General features: G+C 40.4%; 1 protein-coding gene across 8 annotated transcripts in view; it reads right to left on the bottom strand.

Moving 5' to 3' along the window:
* The window catches only part of ACTR3B (actin related protein 3B), a 95,356-nt gene that overhangs the window by 67,349 nt on the left and 6,648 nt on the right, over positions 1-21,359 (bottom strand). For 6 of the 8 annotated variants that reach the window (XM_007983561.3, XM_073009524.1, XM_007983563.3 and 3 more), the window contains exon 2: positions 4,639-4,694. The exons of the other annotated variants lie outside the window; for them this stretch is intronic. In XM_007983561.3, coding sequence (XP_007981752.1) covers positions 4,639-4,694 — 56 coding nt within the window. The remainder of the gene's footprint in view (positions 1-4,638; positions 4,695-21,359) is intronic. 8 annotated transcript variants of the gene reach the window in all.

Genomic DNA, 21,359 nt, shown 5'->3' with positions numbered 1-21,359 from the left:
GTTTGAACGTAGGAGGCGGAGGTTGCAGTGAGGCAAGATCACACCATTGCACTCCAGCCTGCACAACAAGAGCGAAACTCCATCTCAAAAAAATAAAAATAATAATAATCATCAAAACCCCATTATAATTTTCATGGAACTTAAGCTGATTCTAAAGAGCCAAAGCTATTCTGAGAAAAAAAATGAGTAGGAATTGAATCCACTAGATTAAAATATGATAAAGTAATAGTATTTAACACTGTGAGTATGGAACACAGATAAGTACATCAATGAAACAAAATAAAGACACCGAAAATATTCCCAAGCATAAATGGAACCTCAATATGATCAAGGAGGTATGCCAAATGGGAACACACTTTTTAATAAATAGTGCTGGGACAACCAGCCTTCCACATGGAAAACGAAATTACCTATCTCCTTCACACCATACTCAGAAGTTAACTTAAAATTTTCTTAGAAAAAATATAGAAAGTCTTTATGACTTTGGAGCAGAAATGCATTTTTTAAATAGAAACAATTTATAAAAGAAAAAGACTGAAAAGTATTACTATATCAAAATTTTAAATTTCCAGATGACAAAAGATAATTTTTTAAAATGCCCTAGAATAAAAAAGTGTCTGCAAAAAGTTCATATTTAACCTCTACAAAGAGTTCCTGTAATTCCATTTAAAAATGCAATAGAAAAATGGGCAAAGATATGAACAGGCAATGAAAGGTGCTGAACCTTACCAGTAATCTGAGAAACAGAAATTTTTTGAATGAGCCATCGTTTTACATTCATTAGACTGACCAAAATGTAAGTCAAACAATATCAATTATCAAGGATGTATGAATGAAGCAGAAACTCTCACACACTGCCGATGGAATATACATCAGGACAGCCTCCTGGAGGAGCAACATGGCAATACCTAATAAGGTGTTGCCTAAGGATGAAGGGGTGTACACTCTGTGACAAAACAATCCAATTTCTGATTCTTTCCTCTCAGGAAACTAGCAGATATGCATAAGGAGATTTTTACCGCACCATTTTATATAACAGAGAAATGTGAAAAATACCCAAAAGGAAAAAAATTGTTGTATATTCACGTCAGAACTCTGATGTACATCTGTATGTATCAGAACTGATACATGATAAAAACATAATATTGAGGGTTTTTCTTTTTTTAAAGACCACGGAGAAAGTTAGTTGCAGTGTGATACCATTTTGGAAATGTTTGAACTCACAAAACAATGTATATTTGTACATGTTATATACAGATAAAAATTGAATAGAAATACAATCAGAAAATATCCACCAGAGGAAAGAGGGAAAGAAGAAGGGGCTGATACTCGACCTATAATGTATTATTTATTCATTTACTCTGATACAGAGACGAAATATGCAGTAATGCTGATGTGTTCATCCTTGGTGGTGAGTCCATGGCATGGAGTGTGTGTGTGCGTGTGTGTGTGTGTGTGTGTGGTTTTTGTTGTTGTTGTTGTTGTTGTTTTTTGAGACACAGCCTCACTCTCGGCTCAATCTCGGCTCACTGCAACCTCCACCTCCCGGGTTCAAGCGAGTCTCCTGCCTCAGCCTCCCGAGTAGTTGGGGTTACAGGCACCCGCCACCATGCAGAGTTAATTTTTGTATTTTTAGTACAGATGGGGTGTCGCCATTTTGGCCAGGCTGGTCTCGAATCCCTGACCTCAGGTGATTCGCCCACCTTGGCCTCCCAAAGTGTTAGGATTACAGGCATGACCCACGGCGCCCGTTGTTATACTTTCTAACTGCAGCCTAACTCTCTTCCCTGGGTCTTAAACTTCCTCACACCTGAACTCTTCCCATATCGAATTTCCAAAATGTGTGCCCTTTCTCTTAGCCCCTCGCTGCTCCTCCTCCAGCCTCTTTCTACACCACACATTCTCTGATCACCACACATTCTCTGCCTGAAGCTGTGGCAGGACCACCGATATCCTCCAACAACTTAACAAAAAAAGTAGGGAAAAACTTTCTTCAAGCAACCAAGCAAATTCTGCACAGAAGTTCCAACAAACCAGACACAAGCAGAGATGTCCCTGGAGGCAAGGATAGGGCTTGAGGATTCTCTAGTCCAGTGGGCCAGGCCCCAGAGAGAAGCCTCAAAAACAGTCTGAAAATTCCTGGTATGCAAAACAAAAACAGAATTCCTTAAGAGGACACTTGCAAGTCCCTCGCCACCCGGCCCTTCTCCACAGGTCATCTCCACCTCCTGGCGCTCTCCCCACCATTCCACAGCACCCCTGCTTCTCCACACCCCTACAGTGCCTCCCCTCCGTGCCCAGCAGAGAAAGTCTTGCTCCAGCACTCACCACACATCCACACACTTGCACAAAACGGTTCCACTCCCAGTCCCAAGACATGCAGCAGGCTAACTGTCCACAGTGACCCAGGCCCTCACTTCCACATCTCAGTATCTCACTTCTGCCCGAACATCTTCTAACCTTGACTCCTGCGGCCTCCATCTCTCGCAACAAACTCAGCCCAACAAAGTAACTGTTCTTTTACTCCCACCTCTTTGACATTTGTATTATCCTCCCAGCTTCTGTGACTGCTAAGGTTCTGACAGCCACAGTCTGAGAGCTCTCCTGCTTTTTGACAGTGAATGAAATCCTGATAATAACTGTCTTCGCTTCCCGTCTCTATTAATGACGACAGGTTAAATGGGGCAGCCAACTGAATGCTACTGACAGCTTTAAATGGCAACACATTAAAGCAAAAGGTGCAAGGTCAGCCTTTTATAGCTGTTGCACTTAACAAGGTTAAAATCTAATCTTCTGCTTTGAAAAGTCAGGAAGTTCAATTTATCAACTCAGCATGGAATGATCAGGTTCTGGGGCATTCACATTAATGAAATTCACAAAAGACTGATTCATCCTACAGAATACCAATTGTCATGGACTGAACCATGTCCCCACAGAATTCACTATGCTGAAGCCCGAACCCTCAATGTGACTGCATTTGGAGATGAAACTTTTAGGGAGGCGGTTAGGGTAAATGTGGGGCCCCATCAATAAGAGTGGTGGCCTTATAAGAAGAGAAAGAGACACCAGCGAGGTCCCCAGCAACCCCACACACTGACACAGAGATGAGACCATGGGATGACACAGAGAGAAAGAAGGCGGCCCTCTGCAGGCTGTGGAGAGAGGCCTCACCGGAAACCAACCCTGACAGCACCTTGATCTTGGACTTCCAACCTCCAGACTACGATAATATTAATTTCCCCAGTCTTTAGTATTTTGTTATGGCAGCCCAAGCACACTAAGACACTCATTTACGAATTCAAAATGAGGACACAGCAGACCAATCACGCCTGTCATCACGATAACCCATTCACGGCAGCGCGTTTACATCTAGAAAATCACATTCATGGCCAGTTTTTCAGCATGCAAGGAACTGGAATGAGGTTACTTAAATGTTCCCAAAGAATCTGGAGTCCACTTTCTAGTGATGTGAATACCCACATTCACCAAACACCGCTTTAGCCCTCCCCTGAATAAACACGAATCAAGCACCTTCTCTCCAGCTGTTTTTTCCCTCTCCAAGTTCCTCACTCTTCGCAAAGCCTGTTATTACAACATCATACCCCTAAAAACTTACGATTTCTAAAATCACAACTTATCTTATGAGAGCTACATGTAGAAAACAGAATTTCACTTACACTTGATGAATACATCCTACTCTTCAGCAAACTGTTTCCAAATAATAACCTGAAATATAGATAGTTCCAGAGAATTCTTTTTTTTTTTTTTTTTTTTGACAGAGTTTCACTCTTGTCACCCAGGCTGGAGTGCAGTGGCACAATCCCGGCTCACTGCAACCTCCACCAACCGGGTTCAAGTGATTCTCCGCCTCAGCCTCCCGAGTAGCTGGGATTACAGGTGCCCGCCACCACACCCAGCTAATTTTTGAATTTTTGGTAGAGACGGGGTTCCACCATGTTGGCCAGGCTGGTTTCGAACTCCTGACCTCAGGTGTTCCACCCGCCTCAGCCTCCCAAAGCGCCAGGATTGCAGGCGTGAGCCACCACGCCCAGCCGAGAATCCCATCCTTTAACAACTGACTAACCTCGGGAAGACTCCTACAGGAAATAGTGAGTGAGTAGAACGCCCCATGTCAAACTGCAAGGACACTTCTGTTAAACTTATTCTCTACTGATTAAAACTTAAACAAAAATAGAACACTACTGAACACAATAAAAACAGTCACCAGGCCTATCATTTCCACCAAAAAAAAAAAAAAAAAAAAAAACTTTCAATAGAGTGAATAGTGTAGTACAAGAGATATTCAGTCCATTAAGTTACTAAGCTAACAGACTGTACGTACTTAAAATTACAAATTAACCTTAACGACCAGATACACTTTTTCTAGGCAGTTCAGGCATTTATAATTGAATAAACGGACCCTGCTGACCACCCAAGCTGAGATTCCAATGACAGTGACAAGGGCTTTATCAGAATGGAACAAAAGGACTAGAAAGTTGTGGATAACCAGAACGGTCTTCTAAAAGAAGATGGTAAGTACATAAGTACATAATATGCCTTGAAAAACAGAATCAGAACACTTAGAACAATTCTGAGAAACACAAACCTTTATAAACCCAAGGATAGAGCTTTACTTACATGAAGGAATAATGAACTGGGGCTCAGTGTTGCCTGCGTAGCCAAGCTTGGTATACCTAAAAGCACAAAGTCATCAACACATGTTTAGATAATAATACTCTCGTCTATATTGGATTAATGTCTTTCATTATAAGCTCTCCAAGTCCTAAAATATCAAGCCTCAGAATACTCCTTGAAATTAAAAAAGAAAAAACTTGTGATCACTGAGAATCAAACACTAATTTCAAAGAAAGCAGTTTTGCAAAAACTTAAAATATTCTGCTTGTTTCTAGTAGAAAAAAAAGACATATATACTAACATATAAATTACATTTATGCATCCCTAATAACTTTAAAAGTGCTTTTACACTCTATCTTTACAGAAACCCTGTGAAGAAAGTAGAAATTATCCCTGTTTTGCAAATGAGAAAAGGGTGGTGCTGAGAAGTTGATTAAACTGCCCACACTAGTGAACTGCAGAAAAAGAACTCCAATCTACATATGCAGGCTAATTCCAATGCTGGCTCTCTAAGAAGTATACTTACTTCCTAGAACTTTCATACAAACTTCCTGAACTTTGCGGGGTGGGGGGCGGCGGTTAGAAAATGATTATATAATTTTCTTAAAATGTCATGGCATATGTCTAAGAAACAGCTACTGCCGTCTCCTGAGAATCATCTGACAAGAGCATCTCTTTATCATCTCATTTCAGAAGGAGCCCATTTTCTGTCAAGACACTGCATGATAGATTCCAAAAGTCTTAACTAAAACAAATGCCAAAATACTACTATCTGTTCCAAAAGCATTTGCTAATCTCCTAAATATAAAAGGGGGGGTGGTGGAAAAAAAAAAAAACACCACTCAGAACCATCTGCTGGAAATAAAGTTGAAAAGCGGTAAGTAAATTGAGAAGACTCATCAGCGCTTCCCTTCTTATTAGGATTACTCTAATTAACAGTAACGTCTGGACAACCAAGCCGTCATTCTGTAATAATGCTAGCTAATACTAGCAGTGTTGAAACTAACTTTATTCATTCATTCTACTTAAAAATTATTTCAAGATGCTTGATATTAAATTTTTGATCTGGTAATACTTCCAAATTCTAATAAATTAATTTTACAATTTTTAAATATATTTTACCATATGCTAATTTTACTATTTTTGAACACACAGTGAATGGATAAGAGACCAAAAAAAAAAAAAAAAGTCAGTTCCCCTCAAATCACATATGACTGCTGAACTTCCACAGGATCTGAGGTCTTCAACCCACAGGAGCCAGGGCAATGCCAAGTCCTGAGACTCCTCAGGCCCTACAAGGAGCTTCTGGAGGTAAGACCATGTGAAGCCCTCTCCAGTTCCACAACTCAAGAACTGCAAACAGAGTACGAGGCCAAGTGGACCCACAACAACTCCACTCCAGGGTTCCACCTACAAGGTGGAGTTCAACCCAGAATGGAGGCAACAGAGTCTGACCTTTAGAATTCCAGATCCTTCCCAATTTTAACATCTGGAATTATATTCCAGAAAATACATATAAATAAGTGAATTACTAACCCAAGGCTAAAGATGCCTACAGAATCCAACAAGCAGACCAGAAATCACTAAAATCATCAAATCTGTGTCTTTAACAAGCTACATCAGCTCCTTCCTACAAAAATGATGCACCTTATGCTTAAATAAATCCAACTTCCCACACTGTTAGACTACGAGTTCCACACGCTGCCCAGAACAGGGTCCTTTCTCATAGTTATATCTACACCCCCAGCACAGTGCCTGGCACATGGCAAATACTCCAGAAATAACTGCACAATGTATTCTCACCAGTTATAAAAAAGGTAATCATCGTCAGACTGCTAGGGGAAGGACCAATATTTGCAAGAAGGATGCTGAAAGTCAGAAAAAGAATCTGATGGAGCCAGAAAAAAAATCACATCTCCTACAATTTCCTACTTAAGCAGAAGCAGTGGCCTATGTGTAATGGGTTTCAGGAAAAAAAAAAAAACAAAAAAACACTGAAACTAATATGGTAAAATGTTAACATTTATTAAAATTAGGTGCTAGGTTTGAGGCTGTTATATCATCTTCATATTTTGCACTTTGGCACCATACTGAGTTCAAATCCCAGCCCCACTATTTGCCAAATGTGTATCTTCGGGCAAGTTACTTTACCTATCTGTATGTCAGTTACTGTAAAATGGGGATAATAGACTGAGGCAAGAGGACCCCTTAAGCTCAGGAGTTCGAGGTTGCAGTGAACTATGACTGCACCACTGCCCTCTAGCCTGGGTGACAGCGAGACCCTGTCTCCAAAAAAAAAAAAAAAATCTGAAAAGTTGAAAAAAACAAGCAATGTGTTCTGGGTCCCAAGTGATAGCATTCATTCTTTCCACTGTACACCATGGACAGTTTAATTTGTATAGTGGTGAGAATGAAATGTATGAAACAAATGGTAGATCTAGGACATACCTGATAGGCCTTCAACAACTATGCCTCATTTCCATCCCAAAGTTTTGTACCCTGAAATCGTAACGACGGCCCACAGCAGGAAAATGTCAGACTACAAAAACAGACTTGAGCGCTGTGAGGCCCACAGCTCTAAAATTCAACTAAGCAGCTGCTGGAACATTCAGATTCTGGAGCCACATCGTTCTTTTAGACAGTATCATCTTGGAAGGAGGCCTCTGTGTCAGAGTCACACGGGTACCTTAAGTATCAATGACATTAAGCCAATGATGATTTTCATGACTGAGGAAATTAATTTTTTTTTTTTTTTTTTTTTTTTTTGAGACGGAGTTTTGCTCTTTTGCCCAGGCTGGAGTGTGGTGGTGTGATCTTGGCTCACTGCAACCTCCGCCTTCCTGTTTCAAGCAATTCTCCTGCCTCAGCCTCCTGAGCAGCTGGAATTACAGGCACCTGCCACCATGCCTGGCTAATTTTTGTGTTTTTAGTAGAGATGGGGTTTCACCATGTTGGCGAGGCTGGTCTTGAACTCCTGACCTTGTGATTCACCTGCCTCGGCCTCCCAAAGTGCTGGCATTACAGGCGTGAGCCACCACGCCTGGCCCTAATATTCTCATGTGCTAACAACTTACTATAAGATCCTTACCCTCCTAGCAGAACTGAAGTTATTTTAAAAAACACTGGCAAAAGCACAAATTATTCAGATCATTTTATCCTAATGTAATATCTTTCCATTTTCCTGGACTATTCCTTATACATTAATAGTATCAAATACACTTGAAGTTTTGTTACTTTGAATAATCATAACGTAACAAACATCAAACAAAATTTAAGAGACATTCAAATTTAAAATTTTAATAAAATCTGCACCGACACAGCCTCATCCATCCCAAACTTCAATGACAATCTATTAAATATAATTCAGTAGATGTCATCTAAAAAGGACGCATCCTCAAATTCTTTCCAGGAAAATTCAATGCTAGACTGGCCTGTTCCATGATAACATCACAGTTCAACGCCATGAAGAGCGGGACCAAAAAAGCAACAGCAAAACATGATTCTTAAATATGGCACGTGCTCAAGACACCATTTACCAAAAAAAGAAACTTCCCTATTTCAACCAGTTTACTAGCTAGAAACAATGTAGCAGGCACTGTACTAATCACTGAGCCGCACTCAGACTGAGGATGGGGAGGCGGATGGACATGGCCCAGGTCCTCAAAGTGATCCTCAGAATGTTTACCTATCCGATACAGGACTTCAGATTGAGTTTTCTGGTTGTATCATGGCTGACTTTACCTGGAAGGCAAGTTTAAGATCTTGGTAGGCATCGAGAAACAATAAGCCACATGTGGCTGACCAGATCACCTGGGGAACTCCTGAAACAGATTCCCAGGGGCTGTGCGAGATTCAGTAAATGGGAATCTCCAGAGAAGGCTGGGCATCTGTGTTCTTAATAACCCTCCCTCACCCGCATGGTTCTGGTGGTCAACCAGCTTAAAACTCACTGACCTCAACTATATCACATGAAGTCACCTGTAGCATTTTTATATAATGCAAGCTCCCCAACCTCACTGTCACATTCTACCAAAACCTCCTTCCACCCACATTTAGCAAGATGTATCTATAATACTGAAGTTTAATACTGGTCAGAAGTTCAGAAGAAAGAACCCATATGTCCTTTTTTTATTTATTTATTTTTATTTTTGGAGACACAGTCTCACTGTCACCCAGACTGGAGTACAGTGGTGTGATCACAGGTCACTGCAACCTCAACCTCCTGGGCTCAAGTGATCCTCCCACTTCAGTCTCCCAAGTAGCTGGGACCACAGGCACATGTCATCACACTCGGGTAAGTTATTTTTATTTTTTGTAGAGAGGGGTCGTCCTGTGTTGCCCAGATTGGTCTCAAACTCTTAGGCTCAAGGGATTCTCCCACCTCGGCCTCCCAAAGTGCTAGGATTATAGGTGTGAGCCACAGAGCCCAGCTACCAAACGCAGCAATTTTATCTTATTATTTAAAACCCTGTGTGTGTAGGTACTCTATGAAAAAAAATGTAGGAAATGCTTTTCAATTCCAACTATGCAATTAAGAAGTAGTGAAAATAGGCTGGGTGTGGTGGCTTACGCCTGTAATCCCAGCACTTTGGGAGGGTGAGGCGCTGGATCACCTGAGCTCAGGAGTTCAAGACCACCCTGGGCAACATAGTAAAACCTTATCTCAATACTAAAATACAAAAAGTTAGCTGGGCATGGTGGCACGTGTCTGTAGTCCCAGCTACTCAGGAGGCAGAGGCACAAGAATCGCTTGGGCCCTGGCGCCACTGCACTCCAACCTGGGCAACAGAGTGAGACTCTAGCTCAAAAAAAAAAAAAAAAAAAAAACAGAAGTAGTAAAAAAAAAAAATCTAGGCTCAATCTAGGAAAATAAAGAAAGTACAAAACTTCAGCTAAAAAGGGAAAGATTCCTTAGGAAGAGATGATGGGGAAAAAAAAAATCTCAAACCAAAATAAAATGAAACACTTAAGAATCTTTATTGAAGCCAGAATTAAGCCAAGGAGATCTACTATCATTATTCTGATTTTACACTGTTTAGGAAGAACTAGATATTACAAATCAAAAAGAACAGAGTAAAGGAAAAGATTTTGGGAAGAAGGAGGAGATTAAAATTTAATTCTTTTTTTTTTTTTTTTTTTTTTTTTTGAGACGGAGTCTTGCTCTGTCACCTAGGCTGGAGTACAGTGGCACAATCTCGGCTCACTGCAACCTCTACCTCCCAGGTGTGAGTGATTCTCCTGCCTCAGCCTCCCGAGTAGGCGTGCACCACCATGCCCAGCTAATTTTTGTATTTTTAGTAAAAATGGGGTTTCACCATGTTGGCCAGGCTGGTCTTGAACTCCTGGCCTCAGGCAATCCACCTCGGCCTCCCAAAGTGCTGGGATTACAGGTGTGAGCCGCCGTGCCCGCCAAATTTCATTCTTTTTAGATGATAACTGTATACCTGGAATAACTAAGGAAATTAAGTGAAAAACTAAAAGCAATAAAAAAATTCAAAAAGATGACCAGTTACTAAATGAAGAGACAAAAATCAACAACTTCTCTATCTAACAATAAGAACATATAATGGATTAAAACATCCCACTCAGAATGGCAACAGCAACAGAATATTACCCTTAAGAATACACTACATAACTACATGAATAAGCTATTACTCCTACCCTTAAAAATAACATTGCTCTTTAAATAAACTCTCTATATACAAGCAGACAAATAGAGACACACCTGAATCTTACATAGGAAGAGTCCTTTCTTTTTTTTATATTTTTCTGGTCAATTGGTTCAGGATAAGGAAGAGTCAATATTTGTAAAAATACTGAATATTACTAAATCTACCTACAAATTTAATGCAAAGCCACTCAAAACTGGTGCCAATACTGAAGGTGGTGGTAAATTATACACAGGTGATAGTAAAGGGTTAAAGAGCCATTATAAAAGGGCGCACTAGCTATCAAAAAATTTAATGCCTATACCCACCCTATTAGCCAAATAGTGCCTTTCTAGGAACTTACCTAACATAAGTATTTTTACATGTATGCAAAGATAGACACACAAAAAAATGTTCGGGGAAGCAATATAATAGCAAAACAAACACTAGAACCTGGAAACACTCAAAATAGAGGATATATTAAATTATATTATATTACATCCATTCAACAATATTCTATACAACCATCAAAAATGAAGATGTATAGTTACTGCCATAAACAGATGTATAATAAAGCTTGAAAGTGCTTGAAAACATTATATATTTATAATGTGAGGCCAGCTTAATAGGGCCACAATGCTAGGTTCAAATCCCAGCACCCGCTATGTGATTTCAGGCAAGTAAATTAATCCCTTCATTCCTTGGTTTCTTCATCTCTAAAATGTGTGTAATAATCCCTACCTCAGTGTTAAATGTTGCCATTTTTGGATAATATTTCCTAATTCAAAAGAAGTAGGATTTCATCGTGCAGTGATTTATTTACTTACTACTGAATATTATTTTTCTGTATACTAGTGATCTCTATTTCTCTCATGAATTCTCCTTAGATCACGTTTCTACTGGAGTTTTAGTGCTTATCAATTTGTGTGAATGCTTATATACTGAGGGTATTTGTGCTTGTTCACAAACGTTGCTAATTTTTCCCCGCTTGTTGTTTACCTTGCTCTACATTTTCTGAAATGTAAATATTTAAACAGTCTAGGTGATCAGATCTACCAATTATTTTCCTGATGAATAATTTCCTTCCTGTTTCTACACTGAAAGTCCCTCTCTATGCTAAAATTTCATATCGTCTCTTCCACATATATATTTTATCCCAAATGGGAAGAACTACACTAATCCAATTTTCCCAAACACATGTATATAAGCATTTAAGACCATCACCTTTACATTAAAAGCCCTTGGTTTTTTTAACACTCCTTCCAAAAGCTAGCATGATGGAGGTAGGCACTACTCTCAAAAACACATAAACTATACTTACAGATTGCCAGTCATGTTCTCAAACTCATCCCACCTTCCACGGGTCCCTTAACTTTTCTGAGACCTTTTCTCATACAGAAATCAGGAAAGACAGAAGAGGAAGCCACGGAAGCAGACCCAGTCAACAGCTGCATAAAGCACTACCAATAATTACACCTCTGCCTTTTAAACAAAGAATATGTTATAGCTCAAAATTCAAAGCAATATAAAAAGGTATTCCTTAAGAAGTCTTACTCTACCCCATTTCTGCCTTCTATCCACCTTCTATTCCTGTGTATCTTTCCAATGCTTCTCTCTGTAGATACGATATATCATTATTTGCCCCAAACTTTTTTTTTATTTTTTTTTTGAGACAGAGTTTTGCTCGTTACCCAGGTTGGAGTGCAATGGTACGATCTCGGCTCACCACAACCTCCGCCTCCTGGGTTCAAGCAATTCTCCTGCCTCAGCCTCCCAAGTAGCTGGGACTACAGGCATGTGCCACCATGCCCAGCTAATTTTGTACTTTTAGTAGAGACAGGGTTTCTCCATGTTGGTCAGGCAGTCTTGAACTCCCGACCTCAGGTGATCCACCCGCCTCGGCCTCCCAAAGTGCTGGGATTACAGGCTGAGCCACCACGCGCAGCCTGCCCCAAACATTTTAAACAGTCCTTGCACAAAGACTTGTTCACTTTACTTGTTAGCTGCTCCTATCTTTCAACAGCAGTAATATGTAGACTTTTCAGCTCTACAAAGTCAGGAGAATTAACCTATTGTTGACTCAACACATATATATCATTGAAACTCCTCTTCCAAACATGTGTCTTAAGCAGAAGGTAATGACCCTAAGGTCAACTAATTTGTGTTTGAAAGTAGAACTGTTACATCTTAAAACAGTGTTTTACATCTTTTTTTTTTTTTTTTTTTTGAGACAGGGTCTCCCTCTGTCACCCAGGCTGGAGTGCAGTGGTGCAATCATGGCTCGTTGCAGCCCTGACCTCCTGGCCTCAAGCAATCATCTGCCTCCACGTTCTGAGTGGCCGAGACGATAGGTGCATGACACCACGCCTGGCTAGTGTTCTCAAACTGTGTCCTGTGAGAAGTTCTTTAGATTGAGACCCCTGGTGAGGTCCAGTCTCAAACCCCAAACTTCAATCAGAATAGCTCTACTCCCTCCTAAGATTTTTCACAGTTTAAATATGGTTTTGATAAAAGTAAAATTGTTCCCAGATCCTAACAATAGTTTTAAAACAACGCACAATCTCCATATTGTGCAATGTAAATTACATGACCTATTTTTTTAATGTTCCTTGGGTTGTTGCATTGAAAAGCATAGTCTCTATAGAATGAAGAATTCAATATATAAAGTTGAAACTTAAATGTTTTATCCAAATCCAGTATCGTTGCCTGTGCTTAAATTTTCTATTTCTCCTTCTGAGTACTTTTTTTTTTCTCTATGTTATTCATATACACAAGATCATAAAGCATACTCCCTTTCTGTGGATTCTGAACATTATTATAAGGTAAACTCTGACTTCCAGTTAAAGTGCTTTAGAAGTGTTTTAACTGTTTAAATGATGGACTAAACATATTATCTAATCTCACTCTTTCCCAAAGCCCCACTAAAACCAAGGCAAAAACAATTTTTAGCGATTATTTCAAAAATTTAAAAAAAAAAAAATTTAGGCCAGGCACAGCAGCTCACGCCTGTAATCCCAACACTTTGGGAGGCCAAGGTGGGCAGATCACCTGAGGTCGGGAGTTCCAGACCAGGCTGGCCAACAGGGAGAAACCCCATCTCTACTAAAAATACAAAACAAGTCAGGCATGGTGGCGCATGCCTGTAATCCCAGCTACTCTGGAGGCTGAGACAGGAGAATCGCTTGAACCCAGGAGGCGGAGGCTGCAGTGAGTTGAGATCACGCCATTGCATTCCAGCCTGGGCAACGAGCAAAACTCCGCCTCAAAAGAAAAATAAATTTAAAACAATATTAAACCTTGAGGATGTGGAGAAAAGAAAAGGTGACAACAGCAAGACTTTGGTCCTGGAAAGTTGAGGACCCATCGTACCTGACTTTAGAGATATAAGAAAGCCAGCAGTGGCAAGAGGTGAGAACCAGCCCAACATACACCCTAGATTCTTAAAGGCTCTGGAACTGGTTGGTGCCCAGCTACCTGTGGGACTGGAATTGGAGGACTTAGGAGCAAGTGTGGACAGCCCAAAATATTCAGGCTACAGTGAGACCCCTCTTCTGCCCCACACTGCTGGGCACTTGCCCTTCCCTGTCTTCAGCCTTCTCTAGAAGTTTTCTGGAATGTGTAAAGCAAAGGTTCTTTGCACTTACAGTTAACTGGCAGGGTCAGAGTACAATGATAAAATCAAACATTTGTAAATAAACCAAAAAATAACAATTAAACCCTTGTTTCATTTAAAATTTTTTGCTTTGCAATCAAATAATACTCATGCTTTCTTTTATTGTGCGTTTGTTTGGCTTATTTTTGAACCATCCTTTTGCTTTTTTTTTTTTTTTTTGGAGACAGAGTCTCGCTCTGTTGCCCAGGGTGGAGTGCAGTGTCACGATCTCCACTCACTGCAATCTCCACCTCCCAGGTTCAAGCGATTCTCCTGCCTCAGCCTCCTGAGTCGCTGGTATTACAGAAATCCACCACCATGCCCAGCTAATTTTTGTATTTTTAGTAGAGACGGGGTTTCACCATGTTGGCCAGGTTGGTCTCAAACTCTGACCTAAAGTGATCCACCCACCTTGGCCTTTCAAAGTGCTGGGATTACAAGCGTGAGTCACCGTGCCCGGCCCCTTTTACTTTCTTTCTTTAATTTTTTTCCATCTTTTTACTTTCTGAATGACTGACTTATATGTAACCAACATAGTTTTCGCTTAGTACAGAAAGTGAATTTAGTTGAGTCCATGCCAGGTGAGGTCTTCTCATGTGCAACAGAGTAGTCTTACTCTTGTTTTAACTTTTGTACTATTCCTTGTTGTTGCCTGTTTCCTTTTACTCCCTAATCTATTTTATTTGCTTTTCTTCCTCTCAATTTGTACATTTCAAAGGTATACAGAGTCTGTTTTCAGTATAATAGCCTTCTCAATTTATCAATTTCAAAAAATGAAACAGTATTCCTTAACTACACATTCTGAAAGATACAACAATTAGCACGGTGCTGTCTCCTGCTCCCACTCCCACTCCCCGTCCCCAGCCCAACCCTAACCTAATCTCCCATGATATTGTTGGCTTTCAGGAAATTTTGCTAGCACATGTCATCATTGTGTTGACATTTTTAAGGTTGAGTCAGTATTTATTCAATTTTTTTTTTTTTTTCGTTCTGGCTTATTTCTCCAAGAAAGATTATTCAATTATTGAAGCTGGTATCTTTATACTTCAACCTCTCTTTCTGGAGCCCTCACTGATTCATCTTTCAGTTGGCTGGGTTATATCTGCAAGTATATTTTTTCAGTGAGGTTTCTGAATGCTATTAATTCCTGAGCTTTTGCCCATTTGTAAATGTCTTATTATGCTGCATTTTAATGACATTTCAATCCAATCACATTGTCTTCCTTCTTGCCCTAACTCCCCTACTCCTGTTTTTTTCTTTTGAGCTATAGTCTCGCTTTGTCACCCAGGCTGGAGTGCAGTGGCACAACCATAACTCACTGTAACCTGAAACTCCTAGATTCACACCATCCTCCCACCTCAGCCTCCCACGTTACTGAGACTACAGGCACGCATCACCACACCCAGCTTTTTCCTTCGGGGGCCAGGGGAATAGAGACAGGGTCTTGCTACATTCCCCAGGCTGGTCTCCAACTCCTGGGCTCAAGCAATCCTCCTGCCTTGGCCTCCCAAAGTGCTGGGATTACATGCGTGAGCCACTGTGCCCGCACCCCCCACATTCTTAAGCATTGCTTCATCACCTTTTGGCACATTACATTGCTGAAAACCCCCAGACTAAGGTGATTTTATTTTTTCCATTGGAGGTGGCCAGTTTGCTTTTTTCCTGCTTAAATATAGGATTCTTTTATCTTTCAGGGTTTTTTTTTTTATTTTGTTTTGTTTTTGAGATGGAGTTTCACTCTCGTTGCCCAGGCTGGAGTGCAACGGCGCAATCTCAGCTCACTGCAACCTCCGCCTCCCAGGTTCAAGCAATTCTCCTGCCTCAGCCTCCCCAGTAGCTGGGATTACAGGTGTGTGCCACCACACCTGGCTAATTTTGTATTTTTAGTAGAGATGGTGTTTCTCCCTGTTAGTCAGGCTGGTCTGGAACTCCTGACCTCAGGTGATCCACCCACCTCAGCTTCCCAAAGTGCTGGGATTACAGGCACAAGGCACCGTGCCTGGTCTATCTTTCAGGTTTTATAAATTAACCAGGATACGCTTCCATTTTAATGACTCAGTGAATTTTTTCCAGTTCACAGTGAGTCCTTATATTAATATTACATGATCTTTCATTATATTCCAGGAAAACTTTGTCTTTTATTTATTAATGTTACATCTGTTCCATACACTCTGTTCTCTTCTTCAGGAACACCAGCTCTGACTATAGTAGATCCCTTCTGGACTCTTCTCCCACAGCTTCCATCTTCTCTCTAATCACCATTACCCCTTTGTTCTTTCCTACCGTGGTCTATGTAATTTCAGGAAGTTGATCCTCCATGTCAGAGATTTCAGAACCACTGGTACTACCTCATGCAACCCCCAACATGCTTTTCACTCCTGAAATGATTTCAGTTTTCTATTTCTTTCCTTATGGACGTCAGCTCACTGACCTCCATGTCCTCCTTTTAGCTTTCTTTAATCTTTTAAAATTACTTCTTTGTTCTTTTGTTTTATTGAGCTCATGTTGTCTAAATTTAAAAGCAAAGTGGTTTTATCTAAAATTCCATTCTAGCCGGGCACAGTGGCTCACACCAGTAATCCCAGCACTTTGGGAGGCTGAGGCAGGCAGATCACCTGAAGTCAGGAGCTCAAGACCAGCCTGGCCAATAAGGTGAAACCCCACCTCTACTAAAAATATGAAAATTAGCCAGGCGTGGTAGCAGGCACCTGTAACCCTAGCTACTCAGGAGGTTGAGGCAGGAGAATGGCTTGAACCCAGGAGGCAGAGGTTGCAGTGAGCCGAGATCAAGCCATTGCACTTGAGCCTTGGGGATAGAGCGAGACTCCGTCTCAAAAAATGAGGAATAAAAAAATAAAATTCCACTCTAATTACTGAAGTGCTCTTTCCAAAGTATACTTTCTCATCTATTTTTGCTTATTATGTTTCTTTCCTTATTTTTTGTGCACAGTCCCATGGTGGGTCCTTTCTGCTTCACACTCAGCTTCGAATGGGTGCAGGTCTCCCTGGACCTGCTCGCTCAACAACTCTTCGCCCTGCTTACAATGATACTGAATACAATGTCTTGAAATCTCTGTGTAGTCCTCTGGTTGTTTAGAAGAACTGGCTGAACAGTGAGCAATCAGAGCCTGAATTTGGGTATACTTTCCTACTAATTCTACTAAATCCTTTGTTCTGGGCATATGTCTAATTCCGAAGTTCACTGTGGAGGACAGGCAGGTTTAAGGGGAAATGCCTTATCTTAGATATTAGCAATTTCTGATCAGATATAAGCTGGTCATCCTCACAGGTTTTCTCCTTTAGTGACACAAAGTCAAAGAACATAATGACACTGTTACTACATGATCCCTCTTTTAGCCCAGCATGCCCTGCTACATTTTAGGACGGAAAGGAGCTGCTGCCAGAATATGCTTCTTTGGCAGTGGTCCATTCATCCATCAGCTCCTAGCTCTGCTGTAAGGACTGTGAGGGGCACTTTCAGAAATGTATGCTTAGACACCTGCAACCAGCCAGAGATGGGCAGGAATGCCACATCTCAGTATCCTCCCGCAAACGGATCCACACTTCACTGGAAATTTCATAAAATGTGATACGAATTTTAGCTGCTTTATTTTCTATTTTTGGTTAGTTTTGTTCATTTTTAGGAGGTTCCAGGAAGTAGTGTTACGTGAATGTGTATTTATAGCACCATATGCCCAATAAACTATTAAAGAATCTTTTAGTATGAAAAGGATATAAGACATATGGTAAAATCAATGCTACAGAGAACTTTTCTTAAATGAAGCTTTTATGGCAGTTGTAAGGGAAAAAGTATAGTAATTTATGGCTCTGTCCTCTGTCAATACAAGTCCAATGCAACATGAAAAGAATGCACATAAAATATAATAAACTTGTTGACTGCTAATAATTTCTATTAATTAGAAGGCTTTTTTTTTTTTTTTTTTTTTTTTTTTGCAAATCAGATGCTGAAAAGGAGAAGCGGGAGGGGAAGAAGAGGTGCAAGCTAATTTCATGGTTACTCACAGTTGGTAGCCAACAGAAAACAGCCACGAATAAAAGGACTATATATAATGATAACCATTAGACAAAAATACAGTCTGTCCTAAAGTGCACCAAAAAAGATATAATATAAATCAAACAAAATGGACTATATGGCAAAAGATTATGTTTAAATACATATATATGTAAATATTGCAAAACTAAGGCCAAATATATCAATCTTATCAATACATATAAATATGCTTAAATCACCTATCTATGAGTATAAATGAGCTTAAGTCATCCAATAAAAGGCAACATTTTCAGACTGACTAAAAAGCAAAATCAAACAATATTTTGGGTACAAACAATTCAGAAAGAATAATAAAAGGATGGACAAACATACATCAGATAAACACAAGGAGAAGCAAGCAGGGATCACACATCTTGATATCTGACAAAGTAGAACTCTGCTGAGAAAACAATTAGAAGGCTACTTAATATGCTAAAACAACAACTCTAGTGAAGATACAAATTACTTCCATCTAGACAACCAACATGGCAGCAACAACTTTCATAAAGCAGGACCCACAGAAAATGCAAGGAGACCTTAATAGGAGACTAATAACAGGAGGCCTTAGTATGCCATTCTCAGTCCAAGACAGACTAGTTACACACACACACACACACACACACACACACACACACACACCCCAAGTGAGTTCAGGTGCAGTGGCTCATGTCTGTAATCCCAGCACTTTGGGAGGCAGAGGTGGGTGGATCACCTGAGGTCAGGAGTTCGAGACCAGCCTGGCCAACATGGAGAAACCCTGTCTGTACTAAAAATACAAAAATTAGCCAGGCATGGCGGCAGGTGCCTGTAATCCCAGCTACTGAGGAGGCTGAGGCAAATAACTACCTGAACCCAGGAGGTGAGGCTGCAGTGAGCTGAGATGGCGCCACTGCACTCCAGCCTAGGTGACAGAGGGAGACTCGGTCTCAGTTAAAAAAAAAAAAAAAAAAAAAAACTGAAACCCTAAATAACATCATTAATAAGATAGTTCATATAGCTACATTAAACTCAGAACTTATAAAGATTATATCTCCTAGCCAGGCACAGTGGCTCATGCCTATAATCCCAGCACTTTGGGAGGTCGAGGTGGGTGGATCACCTGAGGTCTGAAATTCGAGACCAGCCTGGCCAACATGGTGAAATCCAGTCTCTACTAAGTATAAAAAATTAGCTGGGCGTGATGGCAGGCGCCTATAATCGCAGCTACTTGAGAGGCAGAGGCAAAAGAATCACTTGAATCTAGGAGGTGGAGGTTGCAGTGAGCCGAGATCGCTCCACTGCACTCCAGCCTGGGCGACAAGAGTGAAACTCTGACTTTAAAAAAAGAATACAAAGAACATTCACAAACCCTCTTCGACTACAATAAATGGGGGGAAAAAAAAAAAGACTATCCCACTAAAATCAGGGATAAAATAATAATGCCCACTAACTCCACTCTAATTTAAATTAACATTGTTTTGGAGGTACTGGCCCCTGCACTATGTCAATGCAAAAGCAGTTAGAGTCCCTAAAAATGAAAAAGAAGAGGTAAAACAATCTCTTTTGCCATTGTCAGGTCTTGGTTTTGGTTTTTGAGACGGAGGCTGGCTCTGTTGGCCAGGCTGGAGTACAATGGCTCAATCTCAGCTCACTGCAACCTCTGCCTTCCCAGTTCAAACAATTTTCCTGCCTCAGCCTCCCAAGTAGTTGGGATTACAGGCGTGTGCCACCAAACCCAGCTGAATTTTTTGTATTTTTAGAAGAGACAGGGTTTTGCCACATTGGCCAAGCTGGTCTCGAATTCCTGGCCTCAAGTGATCTGCCTGCCTTAGCCTTCCAAAGTGCTTGCAATTACAGGTGTGAGACACTGCGCTGGGCCCAATGACAAGTTTTTATACCTGAAAATCCCTAGGGATCAAGAGAAAAATTCATACAAATAACGTGAGTATTCTGTAAAGCAGCAGCTTATAAAATGAATAACTACCATGAAAAACCACCATGCAATCTAGAAATGAAAAAATTGTCTTCATATATTCAAGAAAAACAGAGGATAAAATGAAAGAGAAGGCACCATTTATGATAGCAAAAAAAAAAAAAATCAAATACACAGATATAAATAAAGTTAACAAGAAATCTACCTGCGGAAATACCACAATATTCCTAAAAGACACAAAACAGACTTGAACTAATGGAGAGATAAACCATGTTCTTTGATAGGAAGACTGTGTTATAAAGATGATGATGCTCATTAAATTAATTTTTAAGTTTAATACAATCCCAATAAAAATGCCATCAGGCTTTCTCTCCTGGAACTATAGAAGCTGATTATAAAGATCACTTGGAGGAACAACAAGCAAAAATATATGGGAAAGCCCTAAAAAATAATTAGATGGGCAGGGGAAGCTGGAACCATTAGAAATGAAATCATTCTAAATAGCCTAATTAAAACTGTGTAGTGCTGCTATTATGAACAGACCAATAGACTAATACAACGCCATACAAAATCCAGAAAGAAACACAATTGCATAGACAAATGTAGCACATGATAAAGGCAGCATCTCCAATCGCTGGGTTTTTTCTACAAACTATGTTAAGATAAACAGGACAGCCATAGCCACACACACACAAAAGTGGATCCAACTGGGTTCATTCTTCATACCTCATCTCAGGATAAATTCCAAATGAACTAGAGATTTAAATGAAAAAAATGAAACCATTAAAAAAAAAAAAAAAAAACCTACCAGCTAGGCACAGTGGCTCACATCCGTAATCCCAGCACTTTGGGAGGCCAAGGTGGGTGGATCACCTGAGGTCAGGAGTTTGAGATCAGCCTGATCAGCATGGTGAAACCCCCATCTCTACTAAAAATACAAAAATTAGCCCGATGTGGTGGCACGCACCTGCAGTCCCAGCTACTCGGGAGGCTGCAGCGAGAGAATCGCTTGAGCCGGGGAGGTGGAGGTTGTAGTGAGTGGAGACTGTGCCACCACACTCTAGTGTGGGCAACAGAGTGAGACTGTCTCAAGAAAAAAGAAAAAGAAAAAAGAAACCATCACATAATCTGGGAATGAAAAAAACCTTTCTTAACTATGACTCAAAATCTAGAAACAATAAAGAAAAGATTAATAAATACGACTGCCTAAAGAAAACAAACTTTGCATGGTAAAAGACAAATAATAAATAGGGGAAAGATATTTGCAATATATATCATTAAGGGTTAATATTCCCTACGTGCAAAAGAAAGTTAATGGGCCTGAGACTGCAGTTTCTTAGAAAGTCCTGCTTGGAGGAATGGCCTTTAATTGGCATCTAGGATCTTGGAGTTGGGGGGTTCCCATCATTCCCTAAATGCTAAAAGTAGTTCACTGTGCCTAGAGTGGCAAACAATGTGGTT

Source organism: Chlorocebus sabaeus, chromosome 21, assembly GCF_047675955.1.
Source record: "Chlorocebus sabaeus isolate Y175 chromosome 21, mChlSab1.0.hap1, whole genome shotgun sequence".
Classification (NCBI taxonomy): Eukaryota; Metazoa; Chordata; class Mammalia; order Primates; family Cercopithecidae; genus Chlorocebus; species Chlorocebus sabaeus.
This window is presented reverse-complemented; position numbering and strand designations above follow the sequence as displayed.